The sequence below is a fragment of the Idiotropiscis lumnitzeri genome, chromosome 3, assembly GCF_059441095.1.
Source record: "Idiotropiscis lumnitzeri isolate Australia: NSW breed Sydney's pygmy pipehorse chromosome 3, RoL_Ilum_1.0, whole genome shotgun sequence".
In the NCBI taxonomy this organism is placed as follows: Eukaryota; Metazoa; Chordata; class Actinopteri; order Syngnathiformes; family Syngnathidae; genus Idiotropiscis; species Idiotropiscis lumnitzeri.
Genome location: NC_142393.1, coordinates 18,603,901 through 18,627,132, shown reverse-complemented (window position 1 = coordinate 18,627,132; position 23,232 = coordinate 18,603,901). Strand labels below are relative to the sequence as shown.

General features: G+C 43.2%; 1 protein-coding gene across 7 annotated transcripts in view; it reads right to left on the bottom strand.

Moving 5' to 3' along the window:
• Positions 1-23,232, bottom strand: part of casz1 (castor zinc finger 1) — a 173,853-nt gene that overhangs the window by 15,301 nt on the left and 135,320 nt on the right. For 5 of the 7 annotated variants that reach the window (XM_088290474.1, XM_088290475.1, XM_088290473.1 and 2 more), the window contains 7 exons: positions 20,166-20,732; positions 15,465-16,368; positions 14,063-14,128; positions 9,935-10,031; positions 7,552-7,716; positions 5,628-5,800; positions 3,604-4,472 (listed from right to left, as the gene is read on the bottom strand). In XM_088290474.1, the coding sequence (XP_088146600.1) occupies positions 3,604-4,472; positions 5,628-5,800; positions 7,552-7,716; positions 9,935-10,031; positions 14,063-14,128; positions 15,465-16,368; positions 20,166-20,688 (2,797 nt within the window). In that variant the 5' untranslated portion in view covers positions 20,689-20,732. The remainder of the gene's footprint in view (positions 1-3,603; positions 4,473-5,627; positions 5,801-7,551; positions 7,717-9,934; positions 10,032-14,062; positions 14,129-15,464; positions 16,369-20,165; positions 20,733-23,232) is intronic. The other 2 variants (XM_088290472.1, XM_088290477.1) reach the window with 1 other exon arrangement.

The window sequence follows — 23,232 nt, the reverse complement described above, 5'->3', positions numbered from 1 at the left end:
ATTATCCTGTGACGAGATCCATTCTGACTTCTGTCCTGGCTCGAAAAGAGAACTCGGAGTGATAATTATTGTGAAATTATGTCAGGCCGTCAAGCCTTTTAAATGTTGATTGAGAGGCGGGCGATATGAGGGAAAAAGTCTCCTTTTTCTGCAGCACTTGTCACAACTCATTTGCCGGGCTGCCTCTTAACTGGTCATTAAGTGAGATGCTAATGCTGAGGGAAAGTGGCAGACTCAGATTGGACACCCCCCACCCTACCGACTCCTCGTTGGCTTGGCGACGTGCTGCAGCCAATACCGCCGAGCGTACCCACGAGGAACAGGGGTGTTATGACGGTCAGATTGGAGATGACAGCCAATCAGATCGGTTCAAACTACGTGACCTCTTGCTCGCGTTCTGATCCAAAGAGGTTATTTGGAAGATTCTTCAAGGGAGGAGTATGCAGAAGAAAATTTCAATGGCATTCAGTTGAATGCGGATGCAGAAATGATCATAAGGACCAACACCAAATTGTCCACTTCCATCTATGTACTGTAAATGTCACCCATGATTTATTCATCTTAAGAACAGAAATTAAAAAAAAAAAAAGAAAATCTGGATCTTCATATTGTTGGTCCGCCACACCTACGCTGTAATCGGTTTTTCTTTGGACTACTCTTTCTCAAACTTCCATGGAAAATGGTTAAGTAAACACCATTTCCTCAAACTGTGGCCTCCACGGTTGTTCACTATAGTAAGTCTCTCTCTCTCTCAATAGCCACTTCCTCCCCCCTCTCAGGAAACCCACTTGTTCACACACTTGCAATTAATGGCTTAGCACATTTCATCTCTTGTGCTAACCAAAACAGTAGCACAAAGCGAAGCATTAAACAGTCTCGATTCAAGGATATTTTAATTTTTTTTGTGGGGTAAAAAAAGATTAACATATGCTTAATTATTTTTAAATGTGTATTTATGTATGAATAAAAGCCGGCCTAAAAAAAAGAGGTTTCCAACCACTACATGAGGAAATGTGAACATGAACAAATAAAACAGTCATGAAAATATAACCTCCTTGGTGGAGGTAAAAAAACAAAGACCAGTGGAACAATGTATGACTGAAATGTTGACAGGAAGATGAACCCTCTCCCCCAAGCCCCAAGGGATTGAAATATTAATTTGTCCCGAGGCAATGCAGGGAAGCCGAGGCTTTTGGGAGACAATAAGTGGTGTTTTATCTGCGAAAATGGGAGCGCGGAAGGCATGGGGGCCGCCCCCCTGGTGTACCCTCTTACACACCAAAACATCAGAACACCAGCAGGGTTTTGGAATCTGGTAAGGAATTGAGGCTTGTGTTGAGGGATTGTGACAGGCAAGGTCATGGGCAGCCAAGTGTGTGCCCTTGGACTCATCCTGGTAAGGCTGGTTTCCCCTTTTTTTTTTTTTTTTAACTGCTGGGGAGAAAACAAGAACAAACGTACGAGAGGTGGGAGGGTGGACATGTCCATGATCCGCCCTCCCCCTCACTCTACTCGGTGCTACAAGATGACCCAGAGACATATCAGGCAGAATAGAAGTAGAAAGGCCAGTCTTGGGCCTTGTCAGCTAAAAGCTCGGAGACGGGCAAGTGTCAATGTCAGTTCAGCTTGACAATGGCTGTGGTTTGAGGGGATTGTTGGCGAGGGGTGGGCGGCACTCAACAAAAATCCAGTCATAATTTTCCGTCTACTTTGAGGTCATAAAGGGTTGCAAAGTCCACCCCCCCCCTCCCCCAACTTGATCACAGTGCACACAAAATTAACTAGCCAGCCTTGTCACTGACAATTAAATCAGCCCAAATGAGAGGCGACTTTAGAAGCCATTCGCTATGTGATCAACACATGATCACCAGGCAGATAAAAGAATTCTTTCAAATTCTCAGAGGATAAATTGACTGTTTAGGGCGGATGAAAGTGCAAACATCTCTTGTTCTGTTTCAAATCATTATGATTTTTTTTTTCTTTCCCAAAGAGGGAGTACAAATGAGTTTGTCTCAAAGCAGCTTCTTTCTGGAAATTATCCAGGAATAATGTACCGCCATGTAATTGCGCTGGATAAGATACAGAGCTTGCGAAAGATCATTTGTACAGTGTGTCTAATTAGTAAACCTTTCATATGCTCGAATCTCTGGGCAAAACACGCAGGGGTAAATTAGAGAGGAACATTAATTAAAAATAGCGGAAGTAAAAGAAAAAAAAAGGCTCACTGTCATATTGTAAAAGCAACGGAAAAAAGGCTCAATGGAAATGGCCACTGGAACACGGACTTATTTTTGTGAAAGAGAAGTAAAACCACTTCCTATATTTTAGCCCCCACAAAAAAAAAAAAAATCACACATTGATGAGACAAATCCGAGAAGCAAAACCACAGCTAACCCCCCATCCTGTGTCTCCACTCAACCTTACAATAGACGTTATAAAATTTTAGATGCTAAACAGCAGCGAAATGTGAGTTGATGCCTCTCTCTGGGCCATAAAGAAGGGGTGGTGCTGGCACCATCTGTGGAGGTCCCGCCCTCAGCAGGGGCCCCTTTCAAGCAATTGCGACTACCTGCTAGAAGCACAGAGGTGGAGCTCTGCCTGACAGCCTGGGCTCGGTCGCCTCAGCCCCCCCGGAGCAGGCGTCCCAAAGATCTCCCAGGGAGCACCACTAGGAATTGTAAACCTTCCCAGTCTCAACATCCGGACGCACTCTCCCTTGCAGCCTCAATCTCTATCATGCACCCCACCTGCTCTGGCTCAGCACAGGAGGTCCCACTGCGACAACATTTAAGACAGCGCTGTGCAGTTCTTCATCAATTAAAGGCTTTAACTTTCTTTTTATTTCCATTTTCGTGGGCTTGATTGAGCACAATATGATAAACACAAACACGGCAATTACCTCTCAAAGTGTATGTGGATTTTGTTTATGCTAAATAGATGTTGACATGTTTTTGAGGGAATTTCAAAAAGCGTGTCTTTGCTGATGCGTGCAAGTGTGTCTCTGATCTTGTATTAATGGAAGGAGGAAAATCTCTCAGCTGTCATTTCTGCTTGGCTGATTTCTGTTGTTTTTTTTCCTCAGAATTTAGTTTGCTTGGAGCTCCCAAAAAAAAAACAAAAAACATGATTTTTTGTTCTTGTTTTTTTTCCCCCTCAACGCTTAATTTGATTCCACCTCCATTTGCTTGGAACAGGCGCAGACAGACACAGATAAGAGGGCTGATGATGAGGAACCACCTCAACCACCACACAGGCCCCGGGAGCTCGCCTCCCCCCTTTCGCTGAGCATCATAAAAGACTTTTACAGGGTCTACTCGGCTCTGTCAACGCATTTTTCTCCAAATGCATGATGAGTATTGCACGAACCATCATCAACACAACAACAAGCCCAGAGCAGAAGAACATGCTTCTGGTATGGCCCTTTAAGACAAAAAAAGTGACCCTAGTGTTGTCCTCTTGTTGACATGGTGTCATTTGAATCCAATAATAATTCAGTGGGGATACATTCGTGCCTTGACGGGTACAAAAGGACTTATTAGAGCTTTCAAGACAATTTGAGGGTAAATGATCTTTGGATTTGTGATTGTCGTTGGAGTGGCTGACCTGCATCTGGTCCGTTGGAAGGCTTCAGCGCAGCAGCAGCCAGCCTGGCCATCATGGGTGATATCAGACCTTTGCTGGCCGAAATCTTCTCCATAATGGAGGAGCTGGAAAAGGAGGTCGGGGTAGAAGCCATGGCTCCGTCCGCCCCCGCTGTAGAGCAGCCTTGGGTCAGCGAGTCGGTGGGCATGGAATGGGCCCCAGATGAGGCTGCTGACAACAGGCCAGCAGCATGTGAAGGAGGCTGGAGAGGCAACCTGGGTATGAGTGGGTAGAAGGGGCTGGAAGCAGCCATGGGGCTATTGGACAGAGAGAGGGCCACCGGCATGTTGCTGGGCAGGGCCTGGGACAGCAGGCTGGACATACGTTGGCCCACACTGGGCAGCGAGGACGTAGGCTTGAGGGTGAGGCCCACCGATGAGGAGGAGGAGACAGCAGTAGTGGGTGTGGCCATGAGGTGGGATACAGTGGTAGAATGCTGGGTGGTGGGCGAGGCACTCAGACTTGAGTTCTTGCTGCTGATGGCCGAGAAGTCCATCAGGTCATCGTTGCTCGATTCTTCCGGCTCGTCTTTCGGGGCCAGGAAGGTGGAAGAGAGGCCCATGACGCCGGAGGAGCGGATGTGCCGGCGCTCGTGTTTGCGCTTGTGGGAGGTCATCTGGCTGGTGGAGGTGAAGGTGAATCCGCAGCCCGAGCGGATGCAGTGGAAGTGGTTGGTGGCTTTGCTGTACACGCAACCCTCGTACTTGCACTCCTCGTACTTGTAGAACTTCTTGAAGCCATCTTTGGCATAGGCGTCGTCCTTAATGTGGTAGCTCTTGTGCTTCTCGATATCACACTTATTCTTGAAGGTGAATGTGCAGCCGGGGCGCCTGAGAAAATAAGGAGGATAAAGAGCGTTAGGTGAGCTGTTACATACAGTCGACGCCTGGGCCATGTCCACTTAGGGTTCCGTATAATTCAAACCATTATGGAGGGCTGTTTAAAGAGGCAATTCAGTGACCGCTGTCTGACACGTATTCACCGGTTGGCAGTGGGAGACGTTCCGTCATAGTTTGCTGTGGGCAAACTGCAAAGTGGGCCTCAGTAGGTGTGTTTGTTTGTCATTTGCCAAGTAGTGGCTCTCCTTGCAGCTTGTGTGACACAGATTGCAAGAAAAACATTTCAGAAAAGAGTGTCTGGAAGACTGCTAATATTGGACATGTTCGAAGATTATTTCTGCAAAAAATGGTAAGACTGACAACTACTTTGCATGTAGTACTCTGTTGTGGAGATATGGTGTTACAGTATATTAAAGCATTTCAGTTTTCCTGATTCCTGATTTTTTGGGGGCTTGACTAAAAAGAGGCCAACTGATGTACTTGGATCCCAGGATGAGTTGGCTGTGAATGCATAGATTTTTTTTTACTTTTTTTTCTTGGTTTTGCTTTTGTTTGTCCAAACGGGTCCGCGACTCTTGTGAGGAAAAGCGGCTCAGATAATGGATGGATGGATAGTCCAAACTGACAGCCAGCATGTGGATCAGGGCTTCAGGCATGGCTGCGTCATGTGGTAGAAGCGTGGATAAACCCCGCAACAATCTGGTGGGATATATACCAACCAATGGAAGGCACAGGTTCAGACAAGCCTTCAGTATTCGAGAGTGGAGACAACGGTTTGATCTTTTCTGATTTTTGAAGTTTCATTTTACACACTTGGTTATTTTTTAATCATTGATATCAGCTATCAAAGTCAAGAGTTGCGGTAATTTGCCGGCAATAATGTTCGACTCCAGTCCACTAGGGGGAGACAATGTACATTACAGAGACAAAGAAATAAATCAGAAGAAGATGAATTTTGTATCTTTTCAAATGGCACCCAAAACGTTTCTTCCTCAATCCATGCCACACAGCTTTGCAATGTTTTGTCAATATTGGTATGGTATAAAAAACACAAGTTAGGACAAACTTTCTGTGAGGTTATGTAAGTTAGTGTAAAGAAATATAATAATAAAAAAAAAAAAGTGGATTTGATTTGTCAAACGTCACCTGCAATGGAAGTGCGTGGTCTTCTGGCCGTAAAACTGGCACCCGACTGTGCCGCAGTCCTCAGTCGCACGGAACCTCTGGAAGCCATCATTGATCAGCTGAGCATTCTTTTTGTGGAAATTTTCATGCGTCATGACATCCGAGGTGCTGGTGTACACCTTGCTACAGCCAACCTGCCAAGTAGAAACAAGGGTTGGCCCGCAGGATTTCCGTTTGGTAGAGGAGGCAAACAAGGAAGCTCTTTCTGTGGTTAAGAAAACGTCCGAGAAATGGTTCTCATGTTCAACATTTAATTTGTGGTTTGCTATTGAAAGCAATGCTGCTTTCAAGAAGCAAGAGGTACCTGAAACTACAGTATTTTCCTCTCACATTTAGAGGCAGAGGTCACCACAAATTTACTCTAACAGGGGAAGAAAGTGGAGCATGATGGTCTCAAGTTGAACCCTCAAACCTAATACGGAAGGTGCTGGCTGGACAGTGGCAATGTTTAAATTCAAAGAATCAAACATACAGCATATCATCCATGGTGTTTGTTGCCCACACAAAACGGCAAACCTCTCCATATCAAGTCAAACAATCAAAAAAAAAAATGTCACTGTAGTTTCCTCAGATAATGGATGGATCCCTATGCCAACATCTGCAGCTTGACAGCAGAGCTAAAACAAGAGCTGAAATGTTCTAATAACAATAACATAGTAAAAAAATACAAATCGTTCTCAAGCATATCCTCCACTAGCAAGGAATGCTTAAAAGCAAAATGACACATTGAAATTAAGCAGATGTGCTAAAAAAATTAAACAAATCCAGACGGGGGAATTTTCTTCAACCGTCTGCCTGGTACTAAAACATGAAGAATGTGTACATTTCCATAAACACCTAACTGAATTTCATCCACGCCAATTAAGGAGCGAGGGAACAAAGAGGTGGGAGCAGCTGCCTTGAGTGTGTAGATAGAAGTACATCAATTTTAATCTTCAATCTGAATACACATTCTTTCAGACGCTTCAGTGTGGATGGAAAAGAGTGTGGGGGTGCTTTTTTTGTTGTGAGTGACTTATCTCCCTAAATCGAGATGACACCTTTTACCTTTGCTAGCCTATTTTAATGGCCTTTGATGTTTGACTCGATGTGGTTGGTGTCTTAAAGCCTCTACTGCAGCATGTGCTCTCAACAACTCAATAGGAGAAAACATAAAAGTGACATAACTACATGACTGATGTTTAAACGGGAACGTCACAGCATCTATATGCTGCACTAAGAAAAACACTTTTTGCCGTGGAGCTTCTATATTTAGCTGTAGAGTACATGTTCAATCGCTCATTTTCATCAATGCTATTTTAAACAAAAAAGACCCCGAATAAAGTCCTTTCAGCAAAATGCTTCTGAATGTCAATGAGCGCCTCATGTGTTAGGAGGGTGACAGCAAATCAGGACAACTGACTCATACATACTGTACATTTTGAAATATCCACTAGTCAAGCTCTAAAGCAATTGACTGAAATTTTGAAATGCTGAGCTTGTATTTGATTGTATGAAATTGATATCAGTTGTAAAAAGTTTTTTTTTCCCCATCATTTCAGCTCCACGTTTTAAATTATTCCGGCTATGTCAGATTACATGTTTTAAATGTACAGTTTATTCAAATGCTCATGCAAAGCTAATATGATCCTTTATAATGCTGTGGAAGTTTGCCAAGCATATGAATGAATTTTAAACTGTAAGAAAAAAAAACAAAAAAAAACAATGACAAAACAATATCTTCGTGTTTTTCCTCATGTCAATTCCGATTCAAATATACCCTGTCAACAAATACAAGTTGACTATTGAAATAGGTTTGGATAATATTGGTTCAACTGCAGATGGCCAAACAAGAATTTCTAAGTATGTGCAAACTGCAAACTGTGTTCTTGTTGTTGAGATGTACCTGCATGCAGTGGTAATGAGTACTTTTGCCATTGAGGTGGCAGCCGTGGTAGTAGACGCTGCAGTCATCCAGAGGGCTGAAGCGCATGAAACCGTGCTGCAGGGAGTTGTCCCTCTTCTTGTGCATGTTGTAGTGCCTGATCACATCCTGCTTACTGGTAAACCTCTGCAATGGAATGGGGGCATTTGGGAGTGGAGGGGATGTGTAAAGCAACAGGTTAGTGTTTATTTAAACGAGGCACAGATACAGCAACATGTCACTTTATCTCAGTGGAAAGAAACAGCAGCTGCAGCACACGCTGGCCAGTTGGCATTTGAGGGCTGGAGGGTTAGGATGGGGAATTGGGGGCGGGGGGGAGCTCAGGATGCCTCAAAAGACGTTTTTTCCTCAACATGAGTCTTCTCCAAACACAGGCAGCCCATATGCTCGCACTGGGACCGAATGGGCTTCCATGTGTTAAGTTTCCACAAACGCTGCCTGTTCACTTTGTTTCCTGTTACTCAAAATGTCCACTTTTTTATGGGCAATGACTAATTTCTTGCGGACATCATCCATACTTAAGGTCCATTTGGGTTCATTAACCTGTGCTTTTAAAACTTAGTATCAAGGTCTAATTTAAGCAATAGCTGCATTGTGTGCTATTTACATCAGATTAATGTTTCAATTGATTTTTTTGAAACTATTAGAAATAAAACATTCCATATTAATTGTCCAGAGTCAAAAAGAAGACGATAAATGAACAAGCCAAGCCACCAAAAAGAACATTTTTCCTTTCAATTTGCAGAGATAAGGTTTCACGTTCAATTGCTGAGAGTGGAATTTCAATTTATGAACACTTGCTTTTGCTGTCGTTTATGATGAGTGCATGCGCTAAGAGACCTCGCATCTAAAATGACTAAATAAATGATCCCTCCCACATGCAGCAGATAGAAAGCAGAAAAGTGAGTCCTCGGAGACCCGCAGCAACCAAATCTGCTGTAATTGGCCTTAAGCTGATGTAACAGAAACTGTAACGGGAGATGTGCAAATCAATGAGACACTTCTGTCTTCAATCCATATTCATCTCCAGTTGAGGGGAAAAACATCAGAAAGAAGTGTTTTGAAAAGCAACTAATTGCTCTACAAAGTAGGCTAATTGCTTTGTGTTGTGTGTTCCACTGGCGCACAAAATATAAAAAAAAGCGCCTCTTCATCGCTCTTGGCCTGTTTCCCACCGCATATTTTTTTCGTTTGACTCGAAAAGACTTCATTAGGATCCTTAATATTCAGCTCTTTTTAGGATTTTCCTGGAAAAAAAAAAAGCCCGGCACATGTCTGAACGTCGGTCTGCCGTGGACCGGAAGATGAGTTGGAAAAACAGTCTCTGTACATTCGATCCATCAAGGCGTCCAAAATAGGCCATGGAGAGAGCTGACTGGGAAAAAGATCTCATTTTCAGTCGAGTGGTGATGAAGGTTGGGAGCCACTTGCTACAATTTATTTTAGGATTCCCACTAGTGTGGCAAGATGCACACACACCGTCCCTCATGTACAAGCCCATGAAAGGAGAATGTTAAGACTCAGCCAATAGGCCAGAGGCTGGCAGTGGGATAATATTCCAGGAGTGTGTGTCACGTAACATTTCATGAGTTATCACTTCGAAAGGGACTGCACATCATGTGCTTTTTTTTCCTTTTCAGGGAATTGACACCCACAGCGGCTAGCCGAGAAGATTTGCGCAGAAGCAGCGGAGGAACGTGGGCCCATGCATGGAAATTACGGTGATCACCCGAACTAACGCCCGAAATGATGACATGAAATTATTTTTCTGAACAGTGGCCATCCAAAAAATAAAAAGAGTGGCTTCAGTCGGAAAATGGTGCAGAGTTGAGATGTCGGGACATTTTTGACGAATCCATATGCTGCAGCTATGTGATTTACTCAACATAATTGATCTCTTTCCTAACCAAGGTTAAATTCAAGAAACTGGATTAGAGACAACTCTTCCCCACGGTGGTACGTTTTTAAATGATGCATATTGCTAAATAAATAACAAAATCATAAACACATTTCAAGCAGGGAACAGTAATAGCCAGGGGACACTTTCAAACGAAACAATGCTTTGTTTGGAAAACCACAGGCTAACAAACTTATTATTAGTTAAAATGCGGCAGGAAGTTATGAATAATGAAAAGATGACACATCACACTGTTTGTGTAGTCACGTCTCCTTTTTCATTGCGTGACAAAACAACAACATTTTTATCGGAACACTTTTTGTTCCAGACTTACGCTCAGTTCTTGAAACCTCTCAAATGTTGCAACATTATTTCTTTCAGCATTGTTTTCAGGGTGAGCGCAAATTAAATCATTAAGTGCTGTTCAAAAAGGGAGAAATTACTCACGCTCACCTGGTAGTTACACTCAGGGTCCATGCAGTGGTAGTGCTCCCTGTACTGGTAGGCACAATGCACATGGCCGCAGTGTTGACTCCCAGAAAACCTGAAAAATAAACACATTAAGACATGTGAAAAAATGAATTTCTTAGGCAACTCCACTTGGATAAAATGGCTTTTAAAATGGAATTGACTATATTTGCCATTTTCCACTTTGGGGTAAAAACTGAACATTTGACACATAACATTATCTCTGAAGAGAAACGCAATTGTCACAGCCTGGCTGCCTCCAGTAAAATGCAAAAATGATACATTTAAACATTAAAAGCATAAGGCAAATAAATAACAATGAGAATAATAAGAAGAGCAAAAAAGAAAAATTAAATGTGCAGTGAGCACGGAGTTGAAAACGATTCTCATTGACTGAGATTATGGTGTGTTACAGTAAATTCAATTGTGTCACATTTTCAAAGTTCTAATGTGGTTTGCCTTAAAACAAAGGGCACACTGTGACAATACGCATGTGCCGTGGGGCTTGTTGGCATATTCATTTTGCATGCAGTTTGCGTAACCACAATCCCCAAAAAGAAGACCAAAAGAAGACTTATTTCACTATGTAAAAAAATCATGTGTAAGTTGTGCAAAATTCAAGCAATATGCTGCAGTGGTTAAAATGGGAATGGAGATTGCAGTGAAGCGCTGAGATGAGGAAGGGCTGCACCAACAGGACAAAAGATGAGCAACGCTTGTTTCCTAATTCCAATGACAAGGTGAGTTGCGTATAATCTAAAAAGAGAATATCTTTGCAGTGGGAGATTACCAACCTACCAAGCAATGGTGAACTTTTAGCGAAAACCAGGCCCACACTTCTGCACCAAATTTGACCCCTTACATGACATATAATGTTATTTTTGTCGCCTCTGTACATAGGCGCAGGCTATGGAGGGGACTTCTATTTAGGACAGCTGTGTAACAATAAAGGCTATCAAGAAGCCTGTCAACAGTGAAAGCAGGCGCAATAAAACAGGTGAGCGAGTTTTCAAAGGCATGACGCTCAACTCACCTTCAAAGTAGCGCTGCTCACAAACCACTCCACGCGACAATTTACCGGGCTGTCACACCAATTTCAGGCAAATTATCTCCATTTATTGCCAACGCAGCCGTAAGACACACTTATTACACACAGTGAAGCCCCCTGATGCTTTATGTCGCGACGCTGTGAAAATCCTTGTCAAATCGATGTCATTATTGCATTATTGGGGAGGAAAGGGTCTTATATTTTGAGACGTAGAAACATCATACTGATTTATTTATTTATTTATTTTTTTAAATCAGAAAGCTTTCCTTTCACCATCTTCTCATCTAGTGTGACGCTAGATAGGAAAAGGCGGCTGTTGCCTGCTACAGTACAGCAACTTTATGGCGCTGATTATAAGCCAGACGATGATGACTGTTAAAATCCTCCAATTACCAGTGAAAACACACAAATAAACATTGCACTGCTGCTGCCAAGAACTCCATCTGCTAGCGCTAGAGGAGAGGAGGGAGTGTGCGTGTGTGTGTGTGTGTGTGTGTGTGTTTGGGGGGAGTGATGGGGACTAAGTAATATTTTTTTTCCCATCTCGCTTTCTGTTTTTTCCTTGTTCAGATTATCCCAGAGCTGCATTTACAGATCACTTTGCAGAGTTCATTAAGCTAATTGAACGCCATATCCACTACTCTTTTTTTTCTTTTTTTTTTTTTCGTCCAATGCATGGGTGTGAAAGTGCGTTTGCGCCTGGAACACGGCAGAACTAAATTGAGGAGGGGGTTTAAAAAGCAATAAAGCCAACACATGTCTGAAACATTTGTGCTTTCTATACACTCCTCGTTCACGTGCATACATCCTTATGAACACACAGAGCCCCCTGAGACTGCGGCCCACCCCTCTGCTCATTGCCCAGCTGTATCACTTTGCCTCTGGACAATTCCCACTTGCCGCGTCAGGGGGCCTAATGGGCCGCCGCTATTCAGCGGCAGATTAAATATTAATATCGCCACGATGCAGAGATTGCAGCGCATCTCCAGTTACAATAGAGACACGGATCAAAGTGCCGAGGCAATTCGTGGGTGCGTGAAAGTAAGAGGGAAAACTGCGACTAAACACAACCAGGGAAGCCTCAAATGTTTTGTGGTGAGGAGATTAGATAACTCTTTTTTTTTTTTTTTTTTTACAAGGATTGGGTGCAAACACATGTACAAAGCAGTTTTTAGAACTTGCGTGTGCTCATTAGCTCCAAGGAGGAGCCTCCCCCACTCCTATCTCCCACTCTGTGCTACATTTGCCCTTTTTATGAGCTCTCCTTTCCCATTTTTCCATCCCTCCTTTCTCTTTCCCTCCAACCCAACCCAACACGGAAATTGAAACTGTATCTGAGCTTATCTGCAGCCTCCCCGTGCATCAACTGCCGAGATGTTTAGACAAATTTTATGCATTATGCAGTGCAAATATCAAAACAGTTCTTGGCAGTGCCAGCAGAAGCCTCATTAAAAATTCCTTAATTAAATCTTCTTGCAAAATGTAATCAGTCCAAGGAAGAGGTTTTGTGCGTGTCCGTGTGTGTTTGCACGCGCGTGTGTGTCAGTGCCAAGGCTTTGATTTGTGCCCTTCATGTTATGGCTTGGAGAAGTAATCATTAACGCCAAAGCCACTTCGGCTTTTCAAATGCTGCTTTTCTTTCTTTTTTAGACCGAATAAACAAACAAGTGATTATCACCTTTGAGCATCAGCTCTAAATGAATCTAGTAACCAGGGGGAGAGGTGGCGCGGATGTGGGGGGGAGTGGAGGGGGGGGACATCGGCATTGTTCTGTGGCCATCAAAGACACCTCTACTTCCTTTATTTTGTTCCTTTTTATTTTGTAATTGATTGACTTTTTATATGCATCGTGCATTTAAAAATAAATGGCAGACCAACAGAAAAGAAAACAGAAATAATACAATTGTGTTGATCTATAGCACAAAGAAATCTTGGACTTTACTTGGTTTGGCTTTATGTGGTCTTAATTACAACACACATCCACGTTACATTTCTGTGTGAGTTTGGAGGTATTGTTTTATTGCTGGTAGAATATTTGCCTTCTCATCCAAAGGTGCCACAATGCAATGATGTGCTCTCCGCACATATAAACTTGTTGGTAAGAAAAGGCCAACGCGGAAATGAACAGTGTTTGCAATTTGATACATGCTGTGCGCTTCTCATTACGTATCCCTTCTTTGAAAATTATCGACATGTTTACAAACGCGTGTTGTATGAAGGCAGATGCTACAATTGCCATTCTCTTCCCGGTCTACCTCCTTTCTTGTGTACTACTTCCAAGACAAAAAAATCTTGAGAAGGACTGTGATGCACGCGCTGATAATATTGAGACAAACGCGCCACTTGCTGTGTTAGCGTTGTCTTGTTTACAATAAAATGTTTGACGCGCCCCCGCGAGTCTGAAACGGCACTCTGATGAATATTGCCTCTTTGGAATATGATTTAAGCTGCAAACTCGACCTGTTTTTAAGCATCTCAGGCGCCGGCCACTTTGCCACGTGCTGTCGACTGAAAACGACATCATAGTGCCTAAGGGCCTCGGCATTCGAATATCACAAGACCAAACCCAGAAAATAGGTGAGCCGTGGCTGTCGTTACCTGAGCCCGTAGGCGCTGTGATGTCACCTTCAGTCAACAGCAAAATGGCAAAATTGATAAAAACTAATGGATTTTGCTGCGTAATTCGTATTCCACCAACGTATTATTATTAGTAAGAACACCGTAGTTTAAGTTGAAGTAGCTCAACAATTAGTATTTATCTGAGGCCATGTTTAATGAAAGGTGGGTTAAGCACGTGCGCGTATGCACACCCTGGCAATGTAATCCAACATTTACAGTCACAAGCACAATCAACCCATTTCGTTTTCATTGCCTTTCATCCCGCTCGCCACATAAATTGTTTCTTTCTTAATCAATTCACTGCACATGGAGCATCTTCATAACAGAATCTAGTTACACCACTGAATAAAACACCATCAGTGGAAGGGGAAATGCTTTGTCTCTCTTTGGATGTATTGTTTCATTGGTGCTTAGCATGGCCCGTTGAAGGATTTGCATACCTGGCGATGTATTTCTGGTAGAGGTTGACGTCGTCGCTGGCAGGTTTATCTGGTGGCAGGCCATTCCTAACGCCGCAGGAAACACAAAAGGTACAGGATTAATGGCAGGTTTGGGCTGCCTGTTGTTAATAAACACAAAGTGACACAATATTTACTTGCGGAAACTTTCGACTATCAATTCACATTTTCTCGCGGCAGAGCAGCATTTTCCTGTGCCATATGAATCAGAGACGGAAGGAGCACACATTTGATGCATGGCCTTTCAACCAATGGAAGGAGAAATGCAGGAGCAAAAAGGACATTAATCTTTTATGGGGGTGTTTTGGTGAGTGCTTATATGCAAAACTGGATAATGGGCTAGTGGAAGAAAATTCTGTCCTCTTTATGGGACTATTCAGATATCCAGCTGATTCACCTTTGAAAGGATTTAAATGGATGATATTTTTTCACCCGAGATAAGATTCCCTTTGTAAGGTAGCAGTACTATCTGCAGGATGACAGTTACAATGCAGCTTTGGTCCCCCTCAGCAGCGGCATTTAGTTCCATGCGAAGCTCCACATGGGGAATGACCTGAGGTTAATCTGGCCCAGAGGGGAGGACGTCCTGCCAGACCATGTCTCACACTAAACGGGTCAGTTAGCCAAGCTTGTAGCTCATGTGAGCCACAATCCAATCCAGCCAAGGCCAACCCCCAAGGGAGACGCGCCCGAGGGCTCTTGAACGCTGCCTTTGATAGCCCTCACCTAACTAGAAACGAGATTAAAACTAATCAAACAGTGGTTCGGCACCAATGGTGCACACTAGCGTACCTCTCGTTCGCTTACTTTAAAGTGTTGCATGTGCCCATGTGACTCGGCGATAGGTTAGCCATGACTCCAAAGTAATTAAAGGGAGGGTTGTTACACCCGAGCCAAAATGAACCAAGTCAGTCACTTTGCGATGACTGGGCTAAATCAGTCGCCAGTGGGCCTCTACAGCGAGTAAACACTTCATGTGCCTTCGCAACTCATCATGTCGCTGTCCTATTGGGCTGTATGCACTATTTCACACTACAGTACTGTTGGCTTCCACTGAGGTAATTACCTTTACGTCGGGCAAAGTGACTCGCTGTAGCAGTCACGTGTGTGTGTGAGCTCATGGCTTCAGCTGCTCCTTTGCGAAGCAATAACTTTAGCACTAAGCTCCCAACATTTATGTTACACCGTGTGTGTTATTTAAAAAAAGAAATAATCTGATTAAACAACTTTTAGTTGTGTATGAATTGTTTATCTCATAGTAAAATTTGCAAAGCATGTTCTTGTGGTTCTGGTGTGGGTTCACTAACTGCATCCATGCGGCAATATATAAATATCAAAACAGATGAAATTTGTCTTAAAATCCTGAATGTTTGCGCAGACTTACTTAACGGAGGACACAGTGCCAGTGGTGATGGAGTCAGTTTTGGAAAAGCTGGACTTCAGGTAGTCGGATGCAGATGTGCTAAAGCTTATATGACCCGTCTGGTCCACGGTGAGTCCCGGTGGAATGCTGGCCCCAGCTGCGCCGATGGTGGGGACACCGGGCGCTCCGGGGTTCCCCGGTGCAGTCGCGAGAATGTTGGGCATCAGCGAGCCTTCGGGATTTCCTGGCATCATCTTTTGGATTGTTCTGATGTCATACTTGGAAGGGCGACCACCTTTACCAGTCTTAAAGGCAATGGCCCCGCCCATGTCAGGGCTGCCGTCGCCCGGTTTGAAAAGGTTCAGGAACTTGACGTTCTCCAGGTCATATTTGGAGGGTCGTTTAAAAGCATTACCATTGGGCTGTATACTCTCACCCATTTTCAGTTTCTGAATAAAGAAGTCATACTTGGAGGCCCGGGAGGCTATGTTCTGCAAGTGAGAGGGATTCGATGGCTGAGCGGCAACCAAAGGAGCTCCTCCTTGCTGCTTGTGATCCAAGCTTGTGGGATAGATCGGAGCCTCGGCTGTTGGGAGGCCACCGGAGGTCTGGAGCATGGTTGGACTTTTGTCTTGGGACAGTTTTGAATTGAGGTCATCTGGTTTGGGTGGGGACGCACGCATGGGCCACGGAAGAGTCTCACCGGCTTTTAACTTCCGGATGTACTCTTCATACTTGGAGAAGCGGGCTCGGCGAGAGGCCTCTTCGCTACTGAGGGTCGAGGGGTCTGAGGTAGCGGCTTTGAGCTTCTCAAAGGTGAGCTTCTTGTTGAGCTCATCCCGCATATGGTGGTCGTCATAGCCAAACATTCCCAAAAACTCATTCATTGTGTTGGCTGCATAGTCTCGCAGGGCAGATGCTTCTCCTGAAACAATGCAAAGATCATATTTGACAGGTAAAACTTTCATGACTGCTTCAGTTTACATCACTGAAACAACATTTTAAAAGGACATGAATTATGATGTAATACGTCACAAATATTAGTAAAATCGATGCAAATATGATTTGATGAAATAAATATACTTGCTGGCAAAGTGTTTTAAACAACCGGGTCACAACATCTTGGTGTATTTTGTTTTCATTTGACAAACAGTCAACAGGCAGTCTGAGGTAGCGCTTTTCCTGTTTTGGTTTCAACGTTACGCCTCTGCAAAATTTGCAGGTTGACTGGATCGAGCAAACGCTGAACACAAACCTTGGAGATTTTTGAATCGGCTCATTGCAAATCAATTCACGACAAACACAAATGCGTTGCGGTTTGTGAAACTTGATTGTGTGTAGAATATCAAATGACAAGCTAAAAGACAAAAAGACGTCATACTTGTGAAACTGTCAACAAAGTAGAGTCTTACTTATAGTCACATGTTGGTATTTGACAATATTGAATGATATTTATTATATTACTTTCAACACCTTCACTTGTTTAATCTTTAAACCCCCTTTCTCCAAAAAGTCACATGTCACATCTGAAAAAGAACAGCAAGTTTATGATCAGCTATGGGAACTACTACATGCTCCATTCCAATTCCTCCAGGCAGCATTATCCACATCCCTACATGCAATAGCGCTTAACTTTTCCTAAAATGTTTTGCTGCAAAGTTGACTGCCCATTACCCATCGAAAAAAGTGCTTTATTGCTTTTTCAGCCGCAGAGCGCACTTAAGCTGGTCAGAGGTAATACCGCCTACCACTCGTGTAATTAATACACAAATATTTCAGCTCCTGTCTCCAATTTCTCAGTTATTGCTAAATGAGTTGCTGCGCTCTGCTTTTCACATCTCCTGAGCAGCATGTAAAATAATCCCCAAATTTCCACCCACTGCTTTGGGGTCGCTCTTGTGCGTGGTGGATCAGTGTGAAAGAGTATCCGGTGGATCGAAAAGGGCATGAAACATTTAAGAGGAATGCTTGAATGAATCAGCCGCCCATAGATAATTCCATCAAATGTTTTCACATAAACTGAAACTGGAGTTGCCTCCTGTTTCCCTTCACCTTTTTATTCATTTATTGACTTATTTGTCTTAGGAGGGGTAACGGGCTGGCAGCATTTCAATGTGCTTTAACACACGTTAGGGTACTAAACCTTCACAACAGGTGTGACTGTCTTGAGAGTGTTTGAATGGACTTTGGTGCTGCTTTCTTTTTTTCAGGTCATTCCAGGACACAGTGGATCATATATCTCTAAAGTTACCATACCGGTTATACCACACAACATGGCACTTCATTGGACTACTTGAGGTATAATGAAAAAGCCTATCACCAAATTGCCAATTTGAAAATTAAATATATATGATAATCACTTATGTAAACATTGACCCTGCTATGATTAATCCGTATTGACTTTGAGTAATGTCCTCTTTTTACATCAGAGCGAGTATTGTATAAAAAAAAAAAAAGCATATATATGTAATTTGCGGCGGTGCCAATATGCTTTTTCAAAGTATTTTATTTACTTGCGGTATTATCGTCATCCTGGGAAAGAAGAAAAAAGCGCAAGGAGTGTATTTAGAGAGCGAGCCATGTGACAAGGCTATCAGTGCGAGGCAAATGATGTTGGCTTGCAAGGATTAGGGCTGACACGCACAGGAGATAACCTTTTTTTTTTTTTTTTTTTTTTAAACACAGTGCAAATGACTTTTCCCACTCAAGCTCTATCAGGCTGCTTCCCACTGACATTTAAGGTTCTATTGATCCTTTCTAATGTGAACATCACGGAAATCTTAATTCATTCATTTTCCTGTAGCCGTTGAATGTGTCTTTGGTGGCACTGGAAAATCTTCGCAATCTTCCTCACTTGAAAATGCAACAAGACGCAGACCTGCCTTGTCTATATTGGAGACAATTAGGCCACATTTTCCCTCGCAGATATGATAACAGATGGGCATTATATCTCCTTTAAGCAAGCCAAATATGGGCATCAGTGTGGCATAGCGGGTCTGCAAACGGGACGAGAGGCAGAGGTGTCGCTGATGATAAAGGTGCACGCTAGTGGCTATATATGGACTAATCTAGAGTCGGAACATGAGCAGGCTTGTCACTTTGGAATCATACCTGCACAATGTAAACCACTTGCAGATATGCATTTTTTTTTAGTTACGTTAAATGTTAACCAACTTAAAATAACACGTAAGATTGTGACATTTTATTTTTTCATTACACTGATCAACATTTTAATCAAAGATGGCTTTATGTGTCCCTTTGATTTTTTTTTCGACATACATTATTGCTACTTTTAATTATTAGATTTAAAAAAGCTTCTGAAATAGATTAAAATATAAAGTAACTTTTAAGAGTTGAGCAAAATGTGAGTCTTGGTCAAACTTATTTGGTCTATATGAGCATTTTGTATTTGCTGTTAACTGACAAATACGGACGGAGGCTCTCATCCCACATTTAAATTATCTTGAAAACTATTCAGGGGTTTGGCACTGATAGGAAATCCCTTACGATGCCTCAGCGTGAGGAGTTAAATGTTTTGAAGGTCACAGTTTCTCTCATTGATCTTGCAATGTTTGTTAATTACATTGTCACTGATGTTGTGAGAGATAATTAAGCCACTATGTTTATATGCATAATGATGTGCACTGCGCATCAGCCTTTGAACGACAGTGGAGAGGGAGAGAAAGAGAGAGAATGAAAAATGTTTTAATTGTGTGCTGATCAGAAACACAGAAGTATAGATGCCCTACTTACAATCAACAAAGAGGAACTCCGAGGGAAAAATAAAATGAATTGTTGCAGTAATAGTGCAATCGTGGAGGTAAGAGTGTGGGCCTTCTGTGCTTATTCAAACAGATTTAGTCATATATTGACAGACAATAAGAGCATAAAAATGATTTTTTTTTTTAAATAAATACTGTATTTCTACCCAATTAGCTTTTTATTGTTAGTTTTCAACTGTAAAATATTACTTTTTTTGTGAGCATTCTCAAACGACACCTTGTTTTTCAATTAGGGATGTCACTACTAAATATTTTTAGACTCAATTATTCTATCGAATAATATCTTACTACAGGTATATGAAAAAAGTCTGTTAAAATAGTCCCTGTACAAACACATTTTAGCCATGGAACAGATCAATTGCATCATCTCCGATGTATCTTCTTTTTGAGTAATTTTAAGGGAGGGCCAAGGATGGATGTTATGTTTTTACGACTATTCCCGATCCCTTGGCAGATAATGTTTTGCAGAACATAGTCAAGCTGATGGTGCAGCAGTGGCTAACTTTAGTGAGCTTAGGGACAATCAAAGACTCAATATGTAATCCTGAGTGTAATATGAAGCTTAGTCCGGCCCCGCCATGTGCTCTTGACCACGCGCAGCTGCTACAACTGCCTGGCGTTGTAAGCCTACTCCATTTATGAAGTTCTTCGTACAGTTTAGCACACACTGACAAGTTCCTATGTTCGCCCTCCAGCACGCCAGTTGAATCCGCCTTTAGGGTAATAATGTCATCGACTATTCATAACGCAACTCTAGAGTGTCTCTTTCCAATAATGGGCACACTTAAGCTTATGTGCATGTGGCAATGTCTCTCTCTCTCTCTCTCTCACTCACACACACACTCACAAATTGAGCCTTTGCCCCTTAATACTCTAAAGTGGACTTTTTTTTAAAGGGCAAAGAAAGGGTGCTGAGTAAAGTGACTGGTGTCAAATGTACCTGGAGAGGAGAAAGGTGCTTGGCGGCTCTGGGCCTCGCTCGGCGGCATGTAGGCGTCAGGCTTGGAAGGCCCGTTGTCAGCATCTTTGTCGTCGTGGTAACTGCCATCCTGAGAGCCAACCAAGGGCTCCGCCTCCTCGCCGTTGTTATCTTCGTCGTCGCTGCAGCCTTTGGGCTGGACCATGTAGACACCTTCGGGAGGGGCGTCTTCATCGTCGGCGTCTTGGGGCTCGTGCTCCTGCTCGTCGCCGCCCTCCGGCGCCGGCGGCTCGTCGCCGTACTCGCCATTGACCCACTTTTCGATGGCCTCGCGTCTCTTCTGGTCCTCCTCTAGGCTCTGACTCAAGTTCAGGCTCTCGTGGAAGTTGGTCTCGTCATCGTAGTGGGAACTGCCGTGCTCGCTGTTTTCAGCGACGCTCTGTTCTCCCTCGGCATTCTGCGAGCTACTGTCAAACACCACCTGGCGGCTCAACTTGGCACAGATAGCATTGAGTTTTAGGCCACCTTTCCTTTTGGCGGCCATCTTGGGTTTTCCTGAGGTCGTTTCAGTGCATAAACTCCTTTCAGCTGAGGGAGGAGAAGAAAAACAGAAAATAGTCGATTAAGTCTCTCACTTTGACGTGCTCTCAATAGGAGAACTGTGAGGTTCCTTGCAAAGCATACAGTCATAAACAACATCGGATTTCAAATATCACAATGGAAAAACAACGGACATTGAATGGTAACTGCCGCTATTAATAACTCGTCCAAAGCACTTAAAAGAGCACAAGAGTGAGGACACAGAGATACTGTACATATCTTTCCAAGTGGCACCTCCACTGGCAGCTCAGGGTGGTGGAAAAAAAACAAGGAGAAAAGAGCAGTGGCAGCTGAAACCACAGACAGATATGTATCACCCCCCCCTTCTCCCCCTTATGCTACTACAGTACAAGCAGGCGAGATAATCCTTCACATGACAGCGCTATAGAAACACTGAAATGTTATCTTCAATCGTGCTTCTAGAGGCTGTGGACCCGACCTGCCTCTGAGACAAGAGAGCGATACGCAGATTCAAAACACTTTTAAAGTGGAGTGATAAAAAAAAATATTTTTTTTTTTGGGTGTACTTATTCACTTTTTGTTTTACCCTTAATCCAACTTTTGCCACTATAATGCGTCATTTCTAGCTTAAAGATACCCATTAACAAACAGAAAGTCACTCTGACTCAAAATTTGACAAAGGTATGAATCATTCTTGCCTCAACTGTACAAATAAATGCTTACGGACACTACCAGTGATTAAAAAAGAAAATGTGTGCGTGCTTATGATCAACAACACGACTCTGGGTTGTGACGCTCAAGTCTGACATCTAACGTGACGGTCGCACGTCATGCAAAAGCACGCAGCAAGTCAGCGCGTTTGACATGCGGCCTGGACGTACCGTATGGCCCGGCTCCCCCCACGATGGCCTCCCGGAACAATAGAGTGTGATAGAGTGTGCTTTGGGGCGGGAATGGGTGGCATTATTTCAACCCAAGTGGGGCTATCTTTATAACATGTCCTCTGATGAGGCAGGAACAGCTGCCTGTGGCATTCCACATCCCGAGCTGCCTTTTTAGGGCAGAAAGTGCACTCTGTTACCTTTCACTTTATTTCCAGAGCCACCAAAGTTCACCTTGCAACGGCATTTTGCAGACTCTGACTCAAGGCCAGATTTTTATCGAGGTTGTAAATAACTAAGGAGCAACGCGCCATTTGCGATATTTTTAAAAGTTGGGATCTGTTTTTTTCATTTCACGTAAAGCTCCGGCAGCCGGCTGAAGCGGATATTTATTCTCGTTGTGTTGACGCTGCATCTCGCCTAACATAATATGCGCACAATTTCACTGGAGAGGAATGCATGATATCATAGGTTGCAAAGTTCTATCTTTAAGACTCAATTGACTTTCTATAACAAGTGCAAGCCACTTCATTTTCCCTCGGCCATAAAACGCAACACAATCACGCGTGAGCCATTGCTGGCATTATGTAAATCACGCTGGTGCAACATAAAATCCTGTTTTCATTTTCTTTAGCAAAGAATCATTAGAGGATATACCATTGGAGGGAGTGTACAAATCACCCCGTCAGCGGACAATGCAAGCAGCGCTTGCCACACATGCTTTCTCAGTTACTGTATTTACATTGCACACTTCCTCAGTGAAACAATGACTTCAGGAATGATGTCGTTTTGAGAGCTGGGGGTGGGGGCAAGTAGCAACGGCACATTACACCAACAAATTAGTGTTAGACAATTGCAAGCAGGGCTGAAAGGGTAACCTTTTAGAGGACAGCAATTTTTTTTCAAGGGGGGCAGAGGGCGGGGGGGGTGGTAGAGAAACAAAATCAGCTGGAAAAACTATTAGGAAGTGGAAGACATAAATTTCCAACTTTTTTTTTTTTTTTTTTTTACAAGTACACTCCAAGCAAGATTGAGGTCATTTGGGTGTTGCAGTGGAGGTCTCCCCCCCCCCCCCCCTTTTCTTTTTACCGTGTTCAGTATTTCATGCTTTAACTACCAATACCTTTGCATTGCCATCGCTGGATCCTCGTAGAAAATGACCCCTGCACAGTTGTTCCTCTCCACGAGAGACTATTTATGTCGGATTTTCTTTTAACAACAAAGAACGTGAGCAGAACTTACTTAAAAGGCCCCGAGGAGGACGGTGTTAAGGTTGGATGGTTTATAGAAGCTGTCTTCACTATTATTTATGCTGAGGTTTCTGTCCGCAGCAGCTCTTTTGCCCTTTGCTTACATTACAGATTGCTATGGTAACACGAAAGCTGTTTACCTCAAGTCGTTTGTGTGCATGATAGCGTACAATGATATCAAATCTAAGGGGACCTACATGAAAGATGGTTTCCCTCTGGGAGCAACTCCTCCACCTCCCGATGAGTCCACTAAGCGTTCTGCCTTATTAATGAATATCAGAAAGAAAAACAAGGCTGTCATGTGGATTGGATGTATTTACACTTTTGTTTTACCCCGGTGTGTTAATTGTCAAGCACAGTCTGGATTGCGAGTTTGGATAAAAAACAAGAACAAAA